Source organism: Symphalangus syndactylus, chromosome 13 (genome assembly GCF_028878055.3).
Source record: "Symphalangus syndactylus isolate Jambi chromosome 13, NHGRI_mSymSyn1-v2.1_pri, whole genome shotgun sequence".
Classification (NCBI taxonomy): Eukaryota; Metazoa; Chordata; class Mammalia; order Primates; family Hylobatidae; genus Symphalangus; species Symphalangus syndactylus.
In genome coordinates this window covers 120,194,950-120,212,535 of record NC_072435.2, presented here as the reverse complement: position 1 = coordinate 120,212,535, position 17,586 = coordinate 120,194,950, and the positions used below count along the sequence as shown (strand labels likewise).

The window sequence follows — 17,586 nt, the reverse complement described above, 5'->3', positions numbered from 1 at the left end:
TGGGGACAGTAGCTGGCCACTGTCTCTTTCTCTCAGCGCCTCCGCTGTTACCATATATGTCTTTGGGGAGTTGCTGAGGGCTCTTCCTCATCTCCCTCTCTCCCTCCTTTTCTCTCCTCTCCATCTCTGTCTCCCACTCTGCATCTCTTGCACTGTCTCAGTATCCCCACTCCCGGTGCACAGCCCCTCTCTCCTGGGTGGCTGTGGAGGCTGCTGTGGGTGGCCGCAGAGAGGCTGTGGTGCTTGTGGTCCTGGCGCGGTGCCCATGGCTCCAGGCCACATCTCTGCTGAAGACAGCCACGAGTGGCCGCTCTCATGTCATCAGGACAGATGCCGCTCACAGGGGACTTCCCGCCTCGTGTCCCCAAGCTTGCTCGCCCCACAGACCCCCCAAGAGGTGTCCATCGGATGCACAATATATGCATATTCATCCGGGGGCATTTTTTCAGTGCCTACTGTATGCCAGGGTTGTCAGACTCTACCTTCAGATGCGAATCCGACCTTAGTCCTTTAGAAAATAGGGGAAAGGGATCAGCCGCGCCCGGCCCATCTCAACACCCCAGACTGCCCCGATTCCACACTGCAGAGGTGGACGCAAGGTGGGACTTCCGAGATGTCGGGGAGTGGGCACGACCACCCCTCCCAGGCTCGACAGCGCCCATGTGCCGCCTGTGGATTTCCCGAACTGGGGGGTGCATGGCCCAGGACCAAGGACATGGGTGCCCCTCCTTTTGCCTTTTGTCAAGGTGGGATTGAAATGGAGGCTGTGGTGGGATCCCGAGGGAGGGGAAGCCTGTGGGCTGGGGGTGAGAAGTGACTCCAGGGACACTGGACCGTGCACTTTCCCCGGCAGTGAGGCTTCCGGTTCCCTCAGACACCACTGACCATGCCAGGATGGCTGTAGCCAGCATCCTGGGGCTCTGCCCTCCTGGAGTTCCCACCGTCCGAGGCCAAGGTCTGCCTTGTGAGGGGACATGTCCCAGTCTGAGTCCTCAGATGTGAGTGCATGTCGGAATCACTGGAAGGGCTGGGGAAACCCAGTCACTGGGCCGCACCCCTCACCCCACAATAGGGCCGAGGCCCAAGACTCTGGATTTCCAAGGAGCTCCCAGGCGTTGGTCTGGGACCCTGCTGGGAACCTCGGTGCTGGGGGTCAGCCCCTGAGCAGGGAGCGGGGTGGCTGAAGGGTTGTTAAGCCTGAGGTGGGCTACCCTACAGCCCAGACCACCCATGGGGGTACACTCAAGCTGGAACGGCCCTTCCCAGGTGTTTGGGGTGGGCAACGGCCTCCCTGGCCAGGGCCCAACTTGGATGAGGCAGCTCTGAGCTGAGTTATTGTCAGCAGGCCTGACAGCCGAGGGCAGCCAGCCCCTTCCAGAAGGGAGGTCTGGCCAGTCCAGCCCAGGAGGCAGCCTGTGCATCTGCATGTTTGCAAAGCCACGCTTTATAGATGCTGTGGCCACCCGAATGCTTAACCACAGCCTGGCAGCAAGACGCCAGTGCCACTGTGTCATCCCAAGGACACCTGCCCTGTCTGAAGCGCTTGGACCAGGCCTAGACCTGTGCCGGCCCTTCTCCGCCCTGTCACCCCCACACCATGTGCCCTGTACCAAAGCAGTTTGTGTGTCATTTCGATGGTTGCGTTTCTGAAACTTGGATGGTTATAAAGTGGAATATAAAAGTCCTTGATTAAAAGTGCTGGCCATGGGACATCTCTGGACTCAGACCTGCGCTGTGTGCGGCCGCCTTCACTCTGGCCCAGCTTGCATCTACGGCACTGGTGCTCAGCCTTGTGGCCGGCTGGAGGCGAGGGATGTGCATGGCTGTTTGGAGTGATGGGATTGCCTTCTTGTTTAATGGAGGGTGCCATCTTCTTTCTGGAAGATTCTCTGTGTTCTGACACGGGGATGCAGGCCCGAGCTTAGGCTTTTGGAATGCTAGCCCCTCCACGCCCACCCCCATGAGACCCCACACGCCTGAGCTTTGGCAAGGGAGGGCCGAGCCCCCACCTCCCAGAACCTGGCCCCTGAGATCGGCCGTGAGCGGCTTTTGAGCCTAGAGGCTGGGTTGAGGCCCGAGCATCCTCTCCTGGGCTCCGAGCCCCATCGCCACCACCCTGAGGTGAATCACGGACTGTGGGGCGGCGGGGGGAACAGCTCAAGCGCTGGCACAGTGGTTTATAGTCCATGATTCATTGATGGAAGGGCCACGTTATCCTAGTGAATTGCAAAACCAGAGCCCAGGAATGCTGGGGCCTGACTGCAGACCGTGGGGGAGCGAGGATGTGAGGCTGGCTAGGCCAGGTGGCACCCTGGTAGCCAACATGGCCTTCCCGCAGCGATGGGGGTTCATGTGGCCAAGGGCGCCTCTCTTTCTGCAGAGATGGGACACAGACGGGAACAGCCCGTCCTGGGCTCCAGTCATCCAGCCTGGGTCCAAGAAGGAAGCCCAGGGAGGCCGAGGCTCCCCACCGACTGCTGCCGTCCCGCCTGCGCCCGCTCTCCACCGCTCCCCATCTCTGTCCCTCTGGGTCTGCTCTGCCCAAGCCCCCGGCTCTGAATCTCGTGCATTTTTCTAGGTTTCTCTCTCTCTCTCTCTCTCTCTGTGTGTGTGTGTGCGCATGCATGTGTGCGTGTGCGTGTGTGTGTGCGCGCGCATGCGCGCACGGGTGGCTACGTCTGTTTCTCTTCCCATGTCTTCCTCCCCCTTTCTATTTCTCTGTCTCTTTATCTCTGTGTCCACGTCTCGTCTTTCTCTGCATGTGCTTTCCCGTTTCTCTCTCTTTCACCCATCTAAGTCTTTTAACTCTGTCTCTAGCTCCCTCTATCCCCTTCTCTCTCTCTCTCCCCCATCTCCTCTCTTCCTCCTCCCCTGCCCCCTCCCCTCCTCACCCTGTCCCTGGGTCTCTCCTCTCACCCTGTCCCTGGGTCTCTCCTCTCACCCTTCCTCCTCCAGGTCTCTGCTCCTCCCCTACCTTTCTCTCTCCTCCCTCCCACTACGGCCCCCTCTCCCCTGCCTCCTCTGTCTCTCCTCTCCCAGCTCTTTGCAGAGGGACTGGTGACCTTGATCCTCTTGCTGTGGCACTCGGACAGCTTGCACAGGGAACAGTATGACCGGGAAGGCTGTTCCAGGGGAGGAGCAGCCAGGCTTGGTCCCCGGGGAGGGGCAGCCACTGTGCGGTGGGTGCTGGTGTTCAGGGCTAGCTGCCTCCCCTAGGTGCTGAAGTCACTTGATGATGGGGACCGGTGGCAGGGCGGGCCAGATTGCCCCAGGCTGTGTTTCAGCTCCCAGGCCAAAGGGCTTGTATCTTGTTTCAAACCCGCTGCCTGCTTGGGGCTGGGCCAGGATGGGCCCACAGCCTTCCGGTGGTGCCGACCTTCCCAGGCCTGCTGGAGGAGGTGGCCGGGTCCTCTCCACTCAGGGCCAGCTGGGCTGGGCAGGATTGGGTGCAGATTTAGGGTTGAAGTGAGCAGATGTCTCTGGGTTTCCTGCCCAGCTTTGTGCTAGGTGGGGAGACAGTTGGGGGCTCCCCACGTCCTGCAGTCAGGGATGTTGCTTCTAGGGAAGGCAGCTGGTGGGTGGGCCGGAGCCCAGGGTTGGAGCAGACCGGGCTGCAGGAAATGACCAACACGGCCTTTGCATGGGCCAGGATGCAGTGCAGGGGCGATCGCATCAGAGAGGCAGAAGGAGGTGGAAAATGTGAGCGCTCCCCAGGCAGCAGATCGGTCAGGATCCGGGGGGCCTGGGGGGCATCTCAAGCTGGGCTGCTGGAGTCAGGAAGTAGTTCCCAGAACAGCAGCCTTGGTGTCTGTGGCAGCTGGAGGCGCTGAGGGAGGGGCCCTGGCAGGCTCACAGGTGGCAGGCTGTCCCTGGGGGATGGGTGGTGTTTGAGTCTGTTCTGCAGGGACATCATTCTAGGTGATTCCCTCGTGGACAAGACAAACAAGGTCACCCAGGTGCGGTGGCTCATGCCTGTAATCCCAGCACTTTGGGAGGCCGAGGTAGGTGAATTGCTTGAGCCAGGAGTTCAAGACCAGCCTGGGCAACATAGTGAGACCCCATCTCTACAAAAAAATTAAAAAATTAGCCAGGTGAGGTGGCATGCTGCTGTGATCCCAGCTTCTTGGGAGGCTGAGGTGAAAGGACTGCTTGAGCCCGGAAGGTGGAGGCTGCAGTGAGCCGTGATCATGCCACTGTGCACTTCAGCCTGGGCAACAGAGCAAGACCCTGCCTCCAAAAAAAAAGGGCAAACAAGGTCCCTGGAGCTGACACCCATGGGGGACTTGGACCATGCGCAAGTCAATCAGCATGGTAATTTGAGAGAGTGTTAAAGGGCAAACATGTAAGCCAGTGTCAGGAGGCCACTGCTGGGCCGTGGGCACAGCACGTGCAAAGGCCCTGAAGCAGGAACATGCAGGCCATCTTCCAGGAGACAGGTGATGGGCATAGGGAGAGCTGCCCTGAGGGAGGCGGGCAGGGGCCAGGAATCCCGGCCTCAGAGCAGGAGCAGGGACTGTGGATTTGATGCCGAGTTGTAGGACGGGATCTGAATTAGGATTTACAACAGAGCCTCGGCTGGCACAGCACACATCTGTACAGGCGGAAGAGGCTTCCATGTGCGTGTTAAATGTTGCTCACGTTCTGTCGACACGCATCTTTCTGCCGTAGAGTGCTGGTAAATGTTTAACAAGCAGCTTTCTGTAGGGGGAAGCTGCGTTTGTAGCACGTGCCGGTTGCCATGGTGTAAATAAATCCTCTCACCATGCCCAGTGCCACGCGACAACGTGCTGCCGCTGACTTGGAACTGGGGAAAGATGCCCCTAGCACCAAGCTGTCTTATCCTGTCCTCACCCTGTGCGTGCAGTTGGTGGAAGTCGCCTCCATGGCACAGATGACTTCGTAGCTCCATGTAGCCAGATGATCAGGAAGCAATGCCGTTGGAGTGCTTGTAACCTTTGTTTTCTTTTTTTAAAACAAGTTTATTATTTTTGTAGAGATGCAGTCTCACTCTGTTACCCAGGCTAGGGTGCAGTGGTGCAGTTGAAGCTCACTGCAGCCTCGATCTCCCAGGTTTAAGCTTTGCTCCCACTTTAGCCTCTTGAGTAGCTAGGACTACAGGGATGTACCACCTAATTAAAATGAGCACCACCAGCTAATCTGTAGCGACAGGGTATCACTATGTTGCCCAGGCTGGTCTGAACTCCGAGCCCTAGACGATCCTCCTTCCTGGCCCTCCCAAAGCACTGAGATTACAAGTGTGAGTCACCTTGCCAGGCCATAATTTCTTTAATTGTAAGGTTATGTGTTTCCATTTTTAATAATGGCCATGAGCTTGTAGCCACTGGGTCCAGCACACCTTTTTTTTTTTTTTTTTTTTTTTGAGACAGAGTCTCGCTTTGTCGCCCAGACTGGAGTGCAGTGGCATGATCTCGGCTCACTGCCAGCTCTGCCTCCCGGGTTCACACCATTCTCCTGCCTCAGCCTCCCGAGTAGCTGGGACTATAGGTGCCCGCCACCACGCCCAGCTAATCGTTTGTATTTTTAGTAGAGACAGGGTTTCACCGTGTTAGCCAGGATGGTCTCAAACTCCTGACCTCATGATCCGCCCGCCTCGGCCTCCCAAAGTGTTGGGATTACAGGCGTGAGCCACTGCGCCCGGCCACGCCTTGGTATATCTTATAAAAAGACAACCCTTAGCTACTCGGGAGGCTGAGGCAGGAGAATGGCGTGAACCCCCGGGAGGCGGAGCCTACAGTGAGCTGAGATCACGCCACTGCACTCCAGCTTGGGCGACAGTGAGACTCCGTTTCAAAAAAAAAAAAAAAAAAAAGACAACCCTTAAACACAGTGAGACGGCCTCCCCCGACTGCATTGTCCCCAGCAAGGACAGGAGACTGAATCCAAGGGGCAGAGAGCAGGTGTTAGGGAAGAGCTGCCAGCAACAGGGAACTCTGTTCTGCCTCGGCTCTGACCCCTGGCCCCACTTTCCACACCAGCCCCAGGCTCCTGGGATCCCTGTCCCTACACTGCCAGGAGGTGGAAGGTGTCATGAGGACGTGCCCTCTCAGGGGCACCTGGCATGTGGTAGATGCTCAGTGAAGTGTTTGTTGAATGAGTGCATGAGATTGAGCCACGACAGTGCTGCTGGGTATTGGGAAGTTCTCCTGACACATTTGTAAGGACTTAGCATCTGAGAATTAAATCTCATCAACCCCTACGTGGGTGGTCGCAGCACCTTCTCACTGGACTGTCTCCTCTCAATCCCAGAATCCACTGTCTTCCTTCCCATGACCTGCTATTGGATTGCTCTTTAACATGGGGCGGGTCATGTGACTCCCCGCCGCCGCTGCACCTTTCGAGAAAGGTCCCTGGGGGCTCCCACTGCCCTCAGAATGCCTCCTGTATTTCTGAACATGGGTATTAGCCCTGGCCGGGCCCTCCAGCCATGCCCCAAAGTGCCACTTGGTAGGCACAGGGGACATTTTTCCGTCGCCATGCCTCAGAGGCCTCCTGCTCTACCAAAGCCCCTTCCCTCGCCCTGCATGTCAGCACGCCTTGCTGCCTCGTCTGCACCATGAATGTGCCTTTTGAATGTGTCCTCATCACCGGCGCCTCCATCTGGCCTGTCTTTGTCAACCTAAATGCAAGCTCCATACAGTTGGGGGCCACATCTTTCAGTGGCTGGTGTGCCCCTTGGGGGTTCAGGGCATGCTGGCAGAGGGAAAGAATCAGGCAATGGCATCATTTGGCTTAAATGGGCATAGGGAGGAGGCTGTGAACCCCCAGCCCAGGGCAGAGGTAGGGCACCTGGGTGTAGGACCTTCTAGGAAATGCTGTGTGACCTTGGGTGAGTTACTTAACCTCTCTGTGTCTTTACATTCTCATCCATAAAACTGGGATGATACCAGCTGTTGGGAGAATTCAAGTAACAGGTAGGAAGCGATTAGGGGAGGAAGGCCTCATCAAATGTGCTCAGCGAGCGTTTGTTGTTTTTATTAAGATATTTTTCTGCATAGCCCCCAGTCTGGGGCTTCTGCACAGGCCCAGCCACGCGCTGCTTGTCCAGCAGGCTCAGGGTTATGGGCTCAGTGTCCAGATCTGGGGGCAGGTGTCTCTTGGGGCTTTGGGCCAGTAGCTCTGGCTAACCATAGATCCGGTAGAGTTTGTCACAGGGTTGTGCTGTGGTTTGGGGGGATGTTTCTGTCCACGCACGGGGCACAAACACACCGTCAGCCTGACCAGTGGCATGTCTGAAAGGCAGAGGTAGCCCTCCACCACGAGGGCGGGGTCCTTTGAGATAGTGGAGCTGGCTTCTAGTTCTTTCTGATTCCCCTTCTTTCAGGCCCCTCACGTTGAGGGAATGGTGCCCACAGGCGTTTTCTGCTGCACAGAGTCCTTTGTGTGCCTTGTGAGACAAGGATTCTTGAAGCCCTTGCTCCTCAGTAGGATCTGAGGCCAGCCGTGGCAGCTTCTCCTGGCACAGGTTAGAAATGCAGAGTCCCAGGCCCCACCCCAGACCAACTGAGTGGGAATTGGCAGGGGATGTGTGTGCACCTTCAGGTGTGGGTAACACTGGCCTGGAGCAGAATGCTCTGACGAAAGTTCACAGGCCAAATCCAGCCCACCACCTGCTTTTGTAAATAAAGTTTTATTGGCACACAGCCATGCCCTTTTGTTGATATAAGGGCTGCTTTCACAAGACAGTGGTACAGTTGAGAAGGGGGTTGACAGAGACCGCATACTTATCCTCTGGCCCTTACAGAAAACGTTTGCCAGTCCCTGGTAAAGCACTGGTTCTCAAATCTGGCTGCCCATCGGGATAACCTGGAATTTAACATACAAACGCCTGGGTCTCAGCCCAGAGATTCCGTTGTCATTGGTGTGGGGTGTGGCCTGGGCATCAGGACTTCGCAGGGCTCCCCACGAGATCTGAGTGTGCAGCAATGTCATGGGACCCTGAGAACCATGGCCCCCAGTGGCCCGGGAAGCCCAGCAGGTGCAGTTCTGCCGCTCTATGGACAGGCCCAAGACCCAGCAGCCCAGCCTCGCCAGTGTCGGCCACTGCGCTGGCTGCCCTAAAACATAGAAGGCTTTGGGGGCTGAGCCAGCTGCCAGGTCCCCCCAGCTCCTCAGGGGGAGTTGTGAGCTGGGGCCTCCCTCTCCCTGCATAATCTCCCAGCATCGAGTATGAGTGGCCCTAAATCAGTCCCTCGGCCTCCCGGGTGGCCGCTGCGAGACCCTGCAGGTGTTCATCATTAAGGCTGCCGGGGTCTGTCCCACTGGAAAGCATATTTTAAGGCCAGGGCTGCTCTGGTATTCCTCCTTTTCATCTTCCCCCACCAGACTCACTCAGCGTGGGCTGCAGGGATGCCTCTCCCACAGGAGATGTTGAGGCCACAGGAAGTGAGGAGCCTGTGCACAGGGCCCTAGGCCTTGGCTGCAGGGTGGCCCAGAAGGTGTTGTGCTAGTGGGTGTTGCTGCACCCACTCCAACCAGAGGGCGAGGGTGGAAGGCACACCTGCCCTGGGGGCTTGTTAACATGTCAGGGAAGAGGAGGAGGCAGGGCTTGGTGCCAGGATTGCACTTGGTGCCTCAGTTTCCTGTTCTGTAAGATGGATGGGTGGGTGGGTAGGGGAGGCCATGTGGGACAGAGCCAGGCACGTGGTGCCGTGAGCAATCGAATATGGAGACATGGGGCATGACTATCCAAGAGAGAGGGGGTTGTTGGCAGGCCCTGGCGGGGCTTGTCGAGTCTGGAGTGGGAGGCAGGTAGGATAGGTAGACAGGGCGGGCTGGCGAGTCTGCAGAACACAAACTGTAGATCCTGGCTGGGGGTTGGCTGAGGCTCTCAGCTGGGGCTTTGGGGGCAGCAGGGTCACATCTCCCACACTCAGGGCTGTCAGCCTTCTTTGCTCTGAGACCTTTGCCTCTCTGAGCCTGTTTCCTCCTCTGCAGAATGTGACCAGTGATCACTGCTGTATTTCTGAGGCTGGGATAGTGTTTGCAAAGCACTTGGCGTGGTGCAGGGGGTGGGTGACCCCCTGTGACGTCCCTCCGGGTCACTGTTACTCGTGGTGTTTTCATCTCCGTCAGGACTTCAGAGGGGCCAGGAGCCGGCCCATGTGAAATGGACAGCACAGTGCTGGGCGTATAGTCAGCTCTCGGGGATCTGTGGGGATTTTCTCCTCTGCACCAGCCTCTTCCTCCTTGGGGCTTTTCTGAGGACTCAGGAGAGCTGCGGTGGGGAAGGCTCGTAGCTCAGGGCCTGGCCCAGATGCATCCCTCTCCCGACTGGCCCTTGCCTGCAGCCTGGTGGGTGTGGAGCTGCATTTACTGGCCATGCCGGGGCAGACATTAGCCTGATTCGTTGGTCTATGGGTGAGGCCCCAGGGGGTCATGGAGCCCCCACCAGCCTAGGTGCAGGGGCTGATGGGCAGATGCTCTGGGAAGTAGGCTCAGTGGCCGCTGCTCCCATCCGGAGGGACGCCGCAGCCCAGGTGGGGACTTCTTGGCACAGACATAGCTGAGTGTGGTCTCAGGAGACACCAAGCTCTGTGTGATTCAAAAGCCTCGGCCCTGCCCAGACTCTGGCCCTGGGCTGTTGCCAGGGACATCTGACCCGGGGAGACGGCATCCATGCTGGGCAGCCCAGGGAGCAGGGCTCCCTCCCTAGCCAGCCACATCACTCCTCCCTCCCCGGGTCCCCACCTCTGCCCACATCGGGCAAATGTGGACAGAAAGGACACTGTAGGAACAAGCCAAAAAAACCTCCCTGCCCCAGCTTGACCTCCAAAAGAGGCTTCACCTGCTGGCTGTTTAAAGGTTACGTTTGAGGGTTCAAGGTCAGGAGAGGGAGAACAGGTTGGTCCCAGGATGCCAGGCACCTGTTGGGGAATCAGCAGCAACCTGGGGGCCAGGGGACTGTTCCAGGTCGGGCAACTCTGCCCCTTCCTGGCTCCTCTTACAGAACATGGTGGCAAGGGATTCCTGGGGAAGAGAGGCAGATGGCAGGCCTGAGGCTCTGCCCTGGACCCAGCAGCAGCCTCAGGGAGCCCACAGTTGCCTGCAGCAGTCAGACCCTTGCTGTTTTTCTGCCCCATCCTAAATGAAAAGAGGCTGGAGAGAGCATTGTGTGCGGGGCAGGCACCTGTTCCTGGCAGGAAGGAAAGGCAAGAGAAGGGAGTCTCTCTCACCTCCCCGACCCCTCCTCTTCCATCTGCTTGGAGTTCTTGCTCCCTGGTTTGAAACATTGCCGTGACTGTGCCCCTGGTACACATAAAAAGGCTTTGGGGTTTATTTTTATTTCCCTTGGCTCAGAGGGATGGAAGGATGGTCTGGTTTGGCAGCTGCCTGCAGGGAGGACCTTGGGGGGTCCAAGAAAATCAGTGTGTGCTTTAAAAGAAATCAGGCGGGATGACAGGAAATCGGGAGGCGGTGCCAGGAGGAGCTCACACTCCCTCCTCTATCTCGGTGAGGGGAGGGGCGGTGGGCTCAGAGTGGCTGGACAGGTAGGGGAGGCAGATGACAGGAAGAGGCCCAAGTGAGGAGGCTGGCTTGGCTCCCAGCCTGTCTGATCTACTCTGTAAAATGGGCTTGTTATGTCCCCCTGGGGTGCCGGCATGCCAGAGAGACCAGGCCCAGGCAGCAGGAGCAGCCACCTCCACGCAGGCCTGGGGGTCTTCCTGGGCTCTGGGGAATCAGGGGCATCCCCCCACCTCCCCGTTTTACAGACCGAGGCTTAGAGAGGTGGCCTGAGCTCTGTTGGGGGCAGGGCAGGGCTGGGGCATCAGGGGTGTGTCCCCAGCTTCCCAGATGCTCAGGCACCCCTGCCGAGGCTCACCAGGGCACCTCTCAGCCCGGATCACATCTGGCCCGGATATTTAATGGGGGTATTATGCTGAATACCCCCATTGTCAAGGCGAAGGAGTCGGCACAGAGGGGTTAAGACCCTCATCCAAGCTCACACAGCCACCGTGTGGAAAGGGCAGGAATTGAAGCCAGCACTTCTGACACCAATGCTTCCTGCCCCTCACCCCGACTCCGCCTCCCCAGGCCCCTAGGGTGGCAGGACCCCAGGCCGTGCCTCTCCGCAGCTCAGGCCTGCCGGGCCTGGCTTCCCGGTGGTTTATGACCTCTTCTGAGTGGACTCCACGGGTTTCCTCCTCCTCCCCCAGCTCAGGCTGAGCCCAGGTGCAGAGATTCACCTGTTCGCGGTTTTTCTTTCCTCCCCACTCCCCTCTGCCCTCCCCCGGGGCTGACAGCAGCAGCAACAGCAGCAGCAGCAGCAGCCCATGCCCCGCAGCAGCCAGGAGGAGAAAGATGAGAAGGAGAAGGAAAAGGAGGCGGAGAAGGAGGAGGAGAAGCCGGAGGTGGAGAATGACAAGGAAGACCTCCTCAAGTAAGGCAGCCCGCTGTGCCCTGCAGGGCCCGGCCGCTGACCCAACCGGGGTGGCTCACGGGTCTAGGGAACCCTTTGTAGAGATGGGTGGGGCACCCACCAATTGCCTGTGAGCAGGGGGCAGGGCTTTCTGCTCGTTTGCCCCTGACAGCCCCCCTTCCGGAAGCCCACCCATCGCCCTACTCCTCCTCCCCGGCTCCCGCTTCTCCTCCGCCCTCCCTTTCTTTCTCCAACCCTCTGGAGACTTTAGAGACTGATAGCTCATTTGAGCTCCACTCCTGAGCTAATAAATCCAGGCAATGACTTTGGAACTCTCTGCCTCCCCCCTCCTCCCACTCTTTCCTCCTGAGGCGCCAGGAAGGGGGAAGGGGGGATCAGAGGCACTCCTGGAAGGACTAGGTGTGCAGGCGGCTGCTGTCACCTTTAGAATCATCGATGGCAGTGTGAGTTCTTGCAGATCAAGGCACAGCCTCACCGCGGGGGCCGTGACAGCCTCCTGTGCCTGCCAGGGGCTGCAGGAGTACAGCCAGCTGGAGAAAGGGGGGCGGCACGACTTAGCGCCAGGTACCTGTAATGGGCTCAGGAATTTGGCTTCAGAGAACATCTGGCTTCCTCACCTCGTCTCCCAGACGCTTCCAGCAAGGGCCTTTCAGGAAGATGAATGGAAAGGCGGAGGTGATCAATCTGAGCCTTCCGCAGTAAAACTCTCCCCAGTCGCTTCTGCGAGAGCCCCGGCTCGAGTATCAAGGTTGCGAGCACCCCCACACACCTCGGCTAGGCCTGCATAAAACCGGCAAGAGAGTTTCCTCCTGCCAATGCCTAAGATGCCCGGCCCTTGATAATACTGAAGGCCAGTGTATTGCCTCTTATAGAGCCCCTCTGGAAATAGCTCCTCTCTGGCGAATAAAATGGCCCTATAAATTGCTGCCAGCCCACACCCCCATTTAGTTCACCAAATAGTCTTGCAGACAGTATCTCTCTATTTGGTGCATAAAATGGTCTTGCAGATAGCCACCAGCCCAGAAGAAAGTAGCCTTGCAGGAAAGCTCCCAGTACCTCCCATTTGGGGAATAAAATAGCCAGCCAATTAACTACCTGTCCACATGGCCTTATCGGTGAATTAAGTAGTTGATAGCCCATCCATTTTTTTTTCTTATTTTTTTTTTTTTGAGATGGTATCTTGTTCTGTCACCCAGGCTGGAGTGCAGTGATGCAATCATGGCTCACTGCAGCCTCGACCTCTCAGGCTAAAGAGATCCCCCTGCCTTAGCTTCCCAAGTAGCTGGGACCATCAGCATATGCCACCACGCCTGGCTAATCTTCTGATCTTTTTCTTTTGTAGAGATGGGGTCTTGCTGTGTTGCTCAGGCTGGTCTTAAACTCCTGGGCTCAAGCAATCCTCCGACTTTGGCCTCCCAAAGTGCTGAGATTACAGGTGTGACCCAGCACACCTGGCCGCAACTCCCTTTTGAGAAATAGCATGGCGTTGTCCTGCCAGCTGTACTCCCACTTCTGGTGAACGTGGAGATCCTGCAGACCACCCCTGGCCACCCTCACCTCAGGCCTCTCCCCCTCTTTCCTAGCGTCCGATTAGTGCCATGGCTGGCAGCCAGTGCAAATCCAGCTGAAGAAACAGTCTCCTCCAGTGGCCGTTTGATTTCCCGGCTCGGGTGAAACCATCCTGTCTCCCCTCTCTGGCCTGTAGGGAGAAGACAGACGACACCTCAGGGGAGGACAACGACGAGAAGGAGGCCGTGGCCTCCAAAGGCCGCAAAACTGCCAACAGCCAGGGGAGACGCAAAGGCCGCATCACCCGCTCAATGGCTAATGAGGCCAACAGCGAGGAGGCCATCACCCCCCAGCAGAGCGCCGAGCTGGGTGAGCTGGGGGCCAGGGATGCGGGTGAGGGAGGGGCTGGAGACACGGCAGGTTGCGCTTATAGGAAAGTTTTGTGCAATTTGAGTTAATTGGCAACAGCCAAGGGGTTGGTGTAAGTCATGGTTGGGGTCAAATCCCAGCGCTACCTACTGGATGTGCTGTGTGGCCCAGAGTGACTTCCTGAACCTCTCTGTGCCTCAGGGTCCTCTTGTTCTCAGTGGGAGGAGTCGGTGGTTACCTCTAAACATGGGGGGAGAGTTGTAGTCACTTGCTATGTGAGAAGCACCTAGAACAGTGCCTGGGGTGTAGGAAGAGCTCAGTGGCTTCAACCACAGTGATTTCAGAGCAGGGAGATGTCACATAAAAATCCCAATGACCAGTTCTGGATTTTTTGGTTGTCGTTTTTAAAACAGAAGATCTGGCCACGCTTGGCCCAGGTTTCCACGAGGGGGTGGTTGTTGGGAGCCAAGTAACCACCACCCCTTCTTAGAATGTCATGGGCTGTACTTGTCCCCACCCAGCCTCCACCCTGGTAGGCATCTGGGTTTGTACTGTCACTTCCGTGGGCCTTGGTTTCCCCTTCTGTTGAGAAGGGTGTTCATCCCTCACTGCCCTCCCAGAAAGTAGAAAAAAATGAGAGATGATGTGAGTGGCAGTTCCCAAGATTCGCCACAGGGGGCAGCGGTGTGCGTCTGCTGTCTCTACTTTGTTTAGCTGTTAGGGTCCAGCCCTCAGCCACTGCGGGAATCCACCCAGGGCCCCAAGCGCTCAGGCCGAAGCCCTGCCTGCCAGGGCTGATTCTCTGGGTGGAGATGCTGCTTCATCTCCCACAGACCCCCACCGTCCCCTAGGGTCCGGGTCATGCACCTGTCTCTTCTTCCCGTGGGATGTAGTTTGGACCTATTTCATAAATGGCCCACTTGAAGCTCAGAGAGGAAACATTCCCTCTCTAAAACTTTCAGTGTAGCTGGAATTAGAACTCAGCCCCATTGGCCACAGAGCCTGTGCAGCTCTGCAGGTATTTTCCAGCCACCTCTTGGTGGTGGTGTACTTGGAGGCCCAGGGTGAAAGGGCTTTCTTCCTGCCTGACCTCGGGATAGTCCTGTCGGACCCAAGGCTGATGCTGGGGGCTCAGCTGCAGGGTGGAAAACACACTCCTAGGCCTTCCACGTCTCTTCTGGCACCAGGCACCCTTGGCACCCCTGGCACCCCTGGCTTCTGTAGGCTTCCTCTGGGAGTCCTGTGGGGAGGAACGGGGGCATCGATGAGGTCCCGGAGAGGCCCAGGCTGTGGCCGCAGAGATGGGGGAGGCTTGGGTGGCTCTGGCCTGTCGGGGGTGATGGGGCTGCCCATAGGGGTGGGGACCGTCTCCCCTCTTCTGCTGGAACCTTCCTCCACTCCTCAGCCAGCCTCTATTGGACACATACTCTGCCTGGCGCAGTTCCAGGTGCTGAGTCCATGAAGCTGACGTCCCTCGCACCCACCCCACTCACGGGTCTTAAGCAACTGGAAAGGAAGGGCCAGGGCTCACATCCAGGGGAGCTTGGCAGACAGACCCAAAAATAGCGCCACCTCAGAGATGCAGCCATCCCAGGGCCAGGCTGTGTCCCTTCCCAGTAACACCAGAAACCCCTTCCTTGTCCTGGATGAGTGGGGGTATGAACATTCCCTCTGGAGCAGGGCTTCTCCGCCACGGGCGATTTTACTCCCCCACTGGGGGACGCCTGGCAGTGTCTGTGAACAGTTTTGATGGTCACAATTGGAGCGGGGCCGCCGGCATCCTGCATGCAGAGTGCAGGGTTGCTAAGCATCCTGCCGTGACGGGACAGCCCCACAGTAACGGAAGAGCTGGGCTCCGAGAGGGTCCTCGGTCAGATGAGGTCCCGGCCCACCTGAAGCTCGTGTCCCACTGTCGCCAAGTCACCAGGTGACCCCTTTCCCAACAGAGTGCAGGCAGAGGCAGTCGTGGTCAAGGCCCTTGACTGCTTCAGTGTCCCCTTCTATAAAATGGGTTGATCGCAGGTGCCCCGACCTCAGCGGCTTGTGTGGAGGTCGGCCCCGACCAACGGCACGTGGGACTGCCCAGCACAGCCCCGGCCCAGCATAAAGGCTCAGGAGTCGGGTGCCACGGTGGGTACTGGCTGGGGAGGGGCATCTGAAATGTGGCCTTCCCATGGGGTTCAGAGCCGTGGGGTGACACCGTCAAGGCCTGGTCCACTCCCTCCCTGGCTCAAAGGAGAGAAGGCAAAGTGCCTCCTCTCCAGGCTCCTGCCAATCACCTGGCGTCTTCTTTTCAGCCTCCATGGAGCTGAATGAGAGTTCTCGCTGGACAGAAGAAGAAATGGAAACAGCCAAGAAAGGTGAGGAGTGTGCGGCGGCTTTAAGCCTTGTTGGTTTGCATCCAGGGCGCCTGAAGCTCGCGTGCTGGGGAGGGTGTTGACACATTTGGCCTTGAACCAGGGGCTGTGGTGAGGCCTCTGGTGAGGTTCTGGTTCTGGGCTGTTCTCAGGTTTGTCACCCTGGAGCCTCAGTTTTACCTTCCAGAAAATGGGTCTGTGCAGCTGCACTGTCAGGCTTGTCTTTGTGACTTGAGGGTGCAGCTCAGAGAGACACAGCTTGTGCTGTGCATGTGGTCAGCAAGTGGCTTCTGGGCGACCTCTGTGGCCAGCACCTCTTGGCCTTGGGGACAGAGCAGTGGCAGCACACCTGGGTGCCTCGGGACAGTCAGAGCTTGCTAGCGGCCATCTCGGTAGAGTCCTGGGGTCAGGGAGACCTGCGGGGCGTTCGTCCAGCCCTTAGAGCCCCAAAGGCCCTATCCTGGGCTCAAGTGTGCTGGCGCTTTGGAAACCTGTCTCAGGTTTGAGCACCCCAATCTGGGTGACGGGTTCTGGAGTGGATGGGGACACCCAGGCCGATGGGGACAGTCGTGGGAGCGGCTCACATGGCAGGGAGCCAGCAGGCGTTGGTGCTGGCAGCAGAAGCCATCCGGAGCAGGTGGCCTTGTGATGTGCAGCACGGCGGGGGCTGGGGTCCAGTGCCTCCGAAGCCCGAGCCCCTCTCAGCTGTGCTGTCTCCTGGCCAAGTTCTTTACTTCCCAGCACGGTGACCTGCCTCTGGGCCTCGGTTTGCCCGTCTGTTGAGTGGGAGGGGCGTCCAGGTTGGCTGTGCGGAATCAGATAACCCTGTGTGAGGGCCCACGGTGGGCTGAGTGGGAGCGAATCTCCTCCCTCCCTCGCCCGTGCCTGGCCTGGGGCAGGGGCTGTCGGAGCTGGGGCATCACTGGCAGCACTTCTGAGGCGGGGCAGCACCTGGCTCCCACGGCACGCTCACTCTCGGTTATCTAAGAGGTGGGGCCTGCTCCTGTCCCCGCCCATGTCCCTGTTTGTGGGTGAGGAGCCAGGAAGCAGAGGCCAAGGAGTGCCACGGGTTCTGGAGCTGGTGTGTGGGGCTGGGAGCAGGCCCAGGCCCCCACTCCCCATCCCTGCCCCGTGCTTGGTCCCGTGGCCCTGCTGGAGTCGAGGCTGTCTGTGACGTGCGGTTTCTTTGTGCAGAAAGCTCCAGGTCGTGACTTATGGAGGGAACAAAGGCCCTTTATAGCGAACGCTCTTGGCATATAAGGGCAGGTGTATCTGAGAACAGCCTGGATCACGGGGCTCCTGGGCCCGGCCCCGTCCTCCACTGTAGTTGTGGGGGGTGCTGAGGGTCCCCACAGCCCTGAGAAGACCCCCATAGCCCCCGCCCTCACCCCGGGACCCTGCCCCTCACCCTCAGGGCTCCTCTGGGGGCACTCTGCCCTCCACCCCCCAGGCTGAGGTGAGCCTGGACCCAGAGATACCCTCGCACCGTTCAGGAAGGAGGGCCTGTCTGCCGCTGCAGCGGGTCAGGCTCTGTGTGTGGTGGGTGAGAGGCATGCCAGCGGGACCTGGACACTGTATCCAGCTGGTAGTGCCTGGGGCTGCTGTCAGCCCCCAGAGAGGCCACATTGTTGTTTCTCTGTCTTTAATGTCCACTTTGTGGTTTCTGGTGTGTATTTCATCATAGGCTGTAAAAGAAGCTTTATTGAAATTGTGTGATTCCCCCCGCCTTTTATTTAATTTTGGTATGATGCACATAACATGAAGCTCACCATTCTAACCACTGGAAAGTGAACATCTCAGTAGCATTAAGTACATCTGCATTGGTGTGCAACCCTCACCACTGTCTAGTTCCAGAACTTTTTCTCACCCCAGATGGAAATCCCATACCTATTAGTGGCCCCGCCCCAGCCCTGCCAGCCCCTGGCAGCCACTAATGCACTCTCTGTCCCTGTG

At 58.2% G+C, this 17,586-nt stretch overlaps 1 protein-coding gene across 37 annotated transcripts in view; it reads left to right on the top strand.

Annotated features, from left to right (window-relative positions):
• NCOR2 (nuclear receptor corepressor 2) overlaps positions 1–17,586 on the top strand; it is a 240,969-nt gene that overhangs the window by 151,434 nt on the left and 71,949 nt on the right. For 35 of the 37 annotated variants that reach the window (XM_055239207.2, XM_055239216.2, XM_055239213.2 and 32 more), the window contains 3 exons: positions 11,262–11,398; positions 13,104–13,276; positions 15,574–15,636. In XM_055239207.2, the coding sequence (XP_055095182.1) occupies positions 11,262–11,398; positions 13,104–13,276; positions 15,574–15,636 (373 nt within the window). The remainder of the gene's footprint in view (positions 1–11,261; positions 11,399–13,103; positions 13,277–15,573; positions 15,637–17,586) is intronic. The other 2 variants (XM_063614585.1, XM_055239211.2) reach the window with 1 other exon arrangement.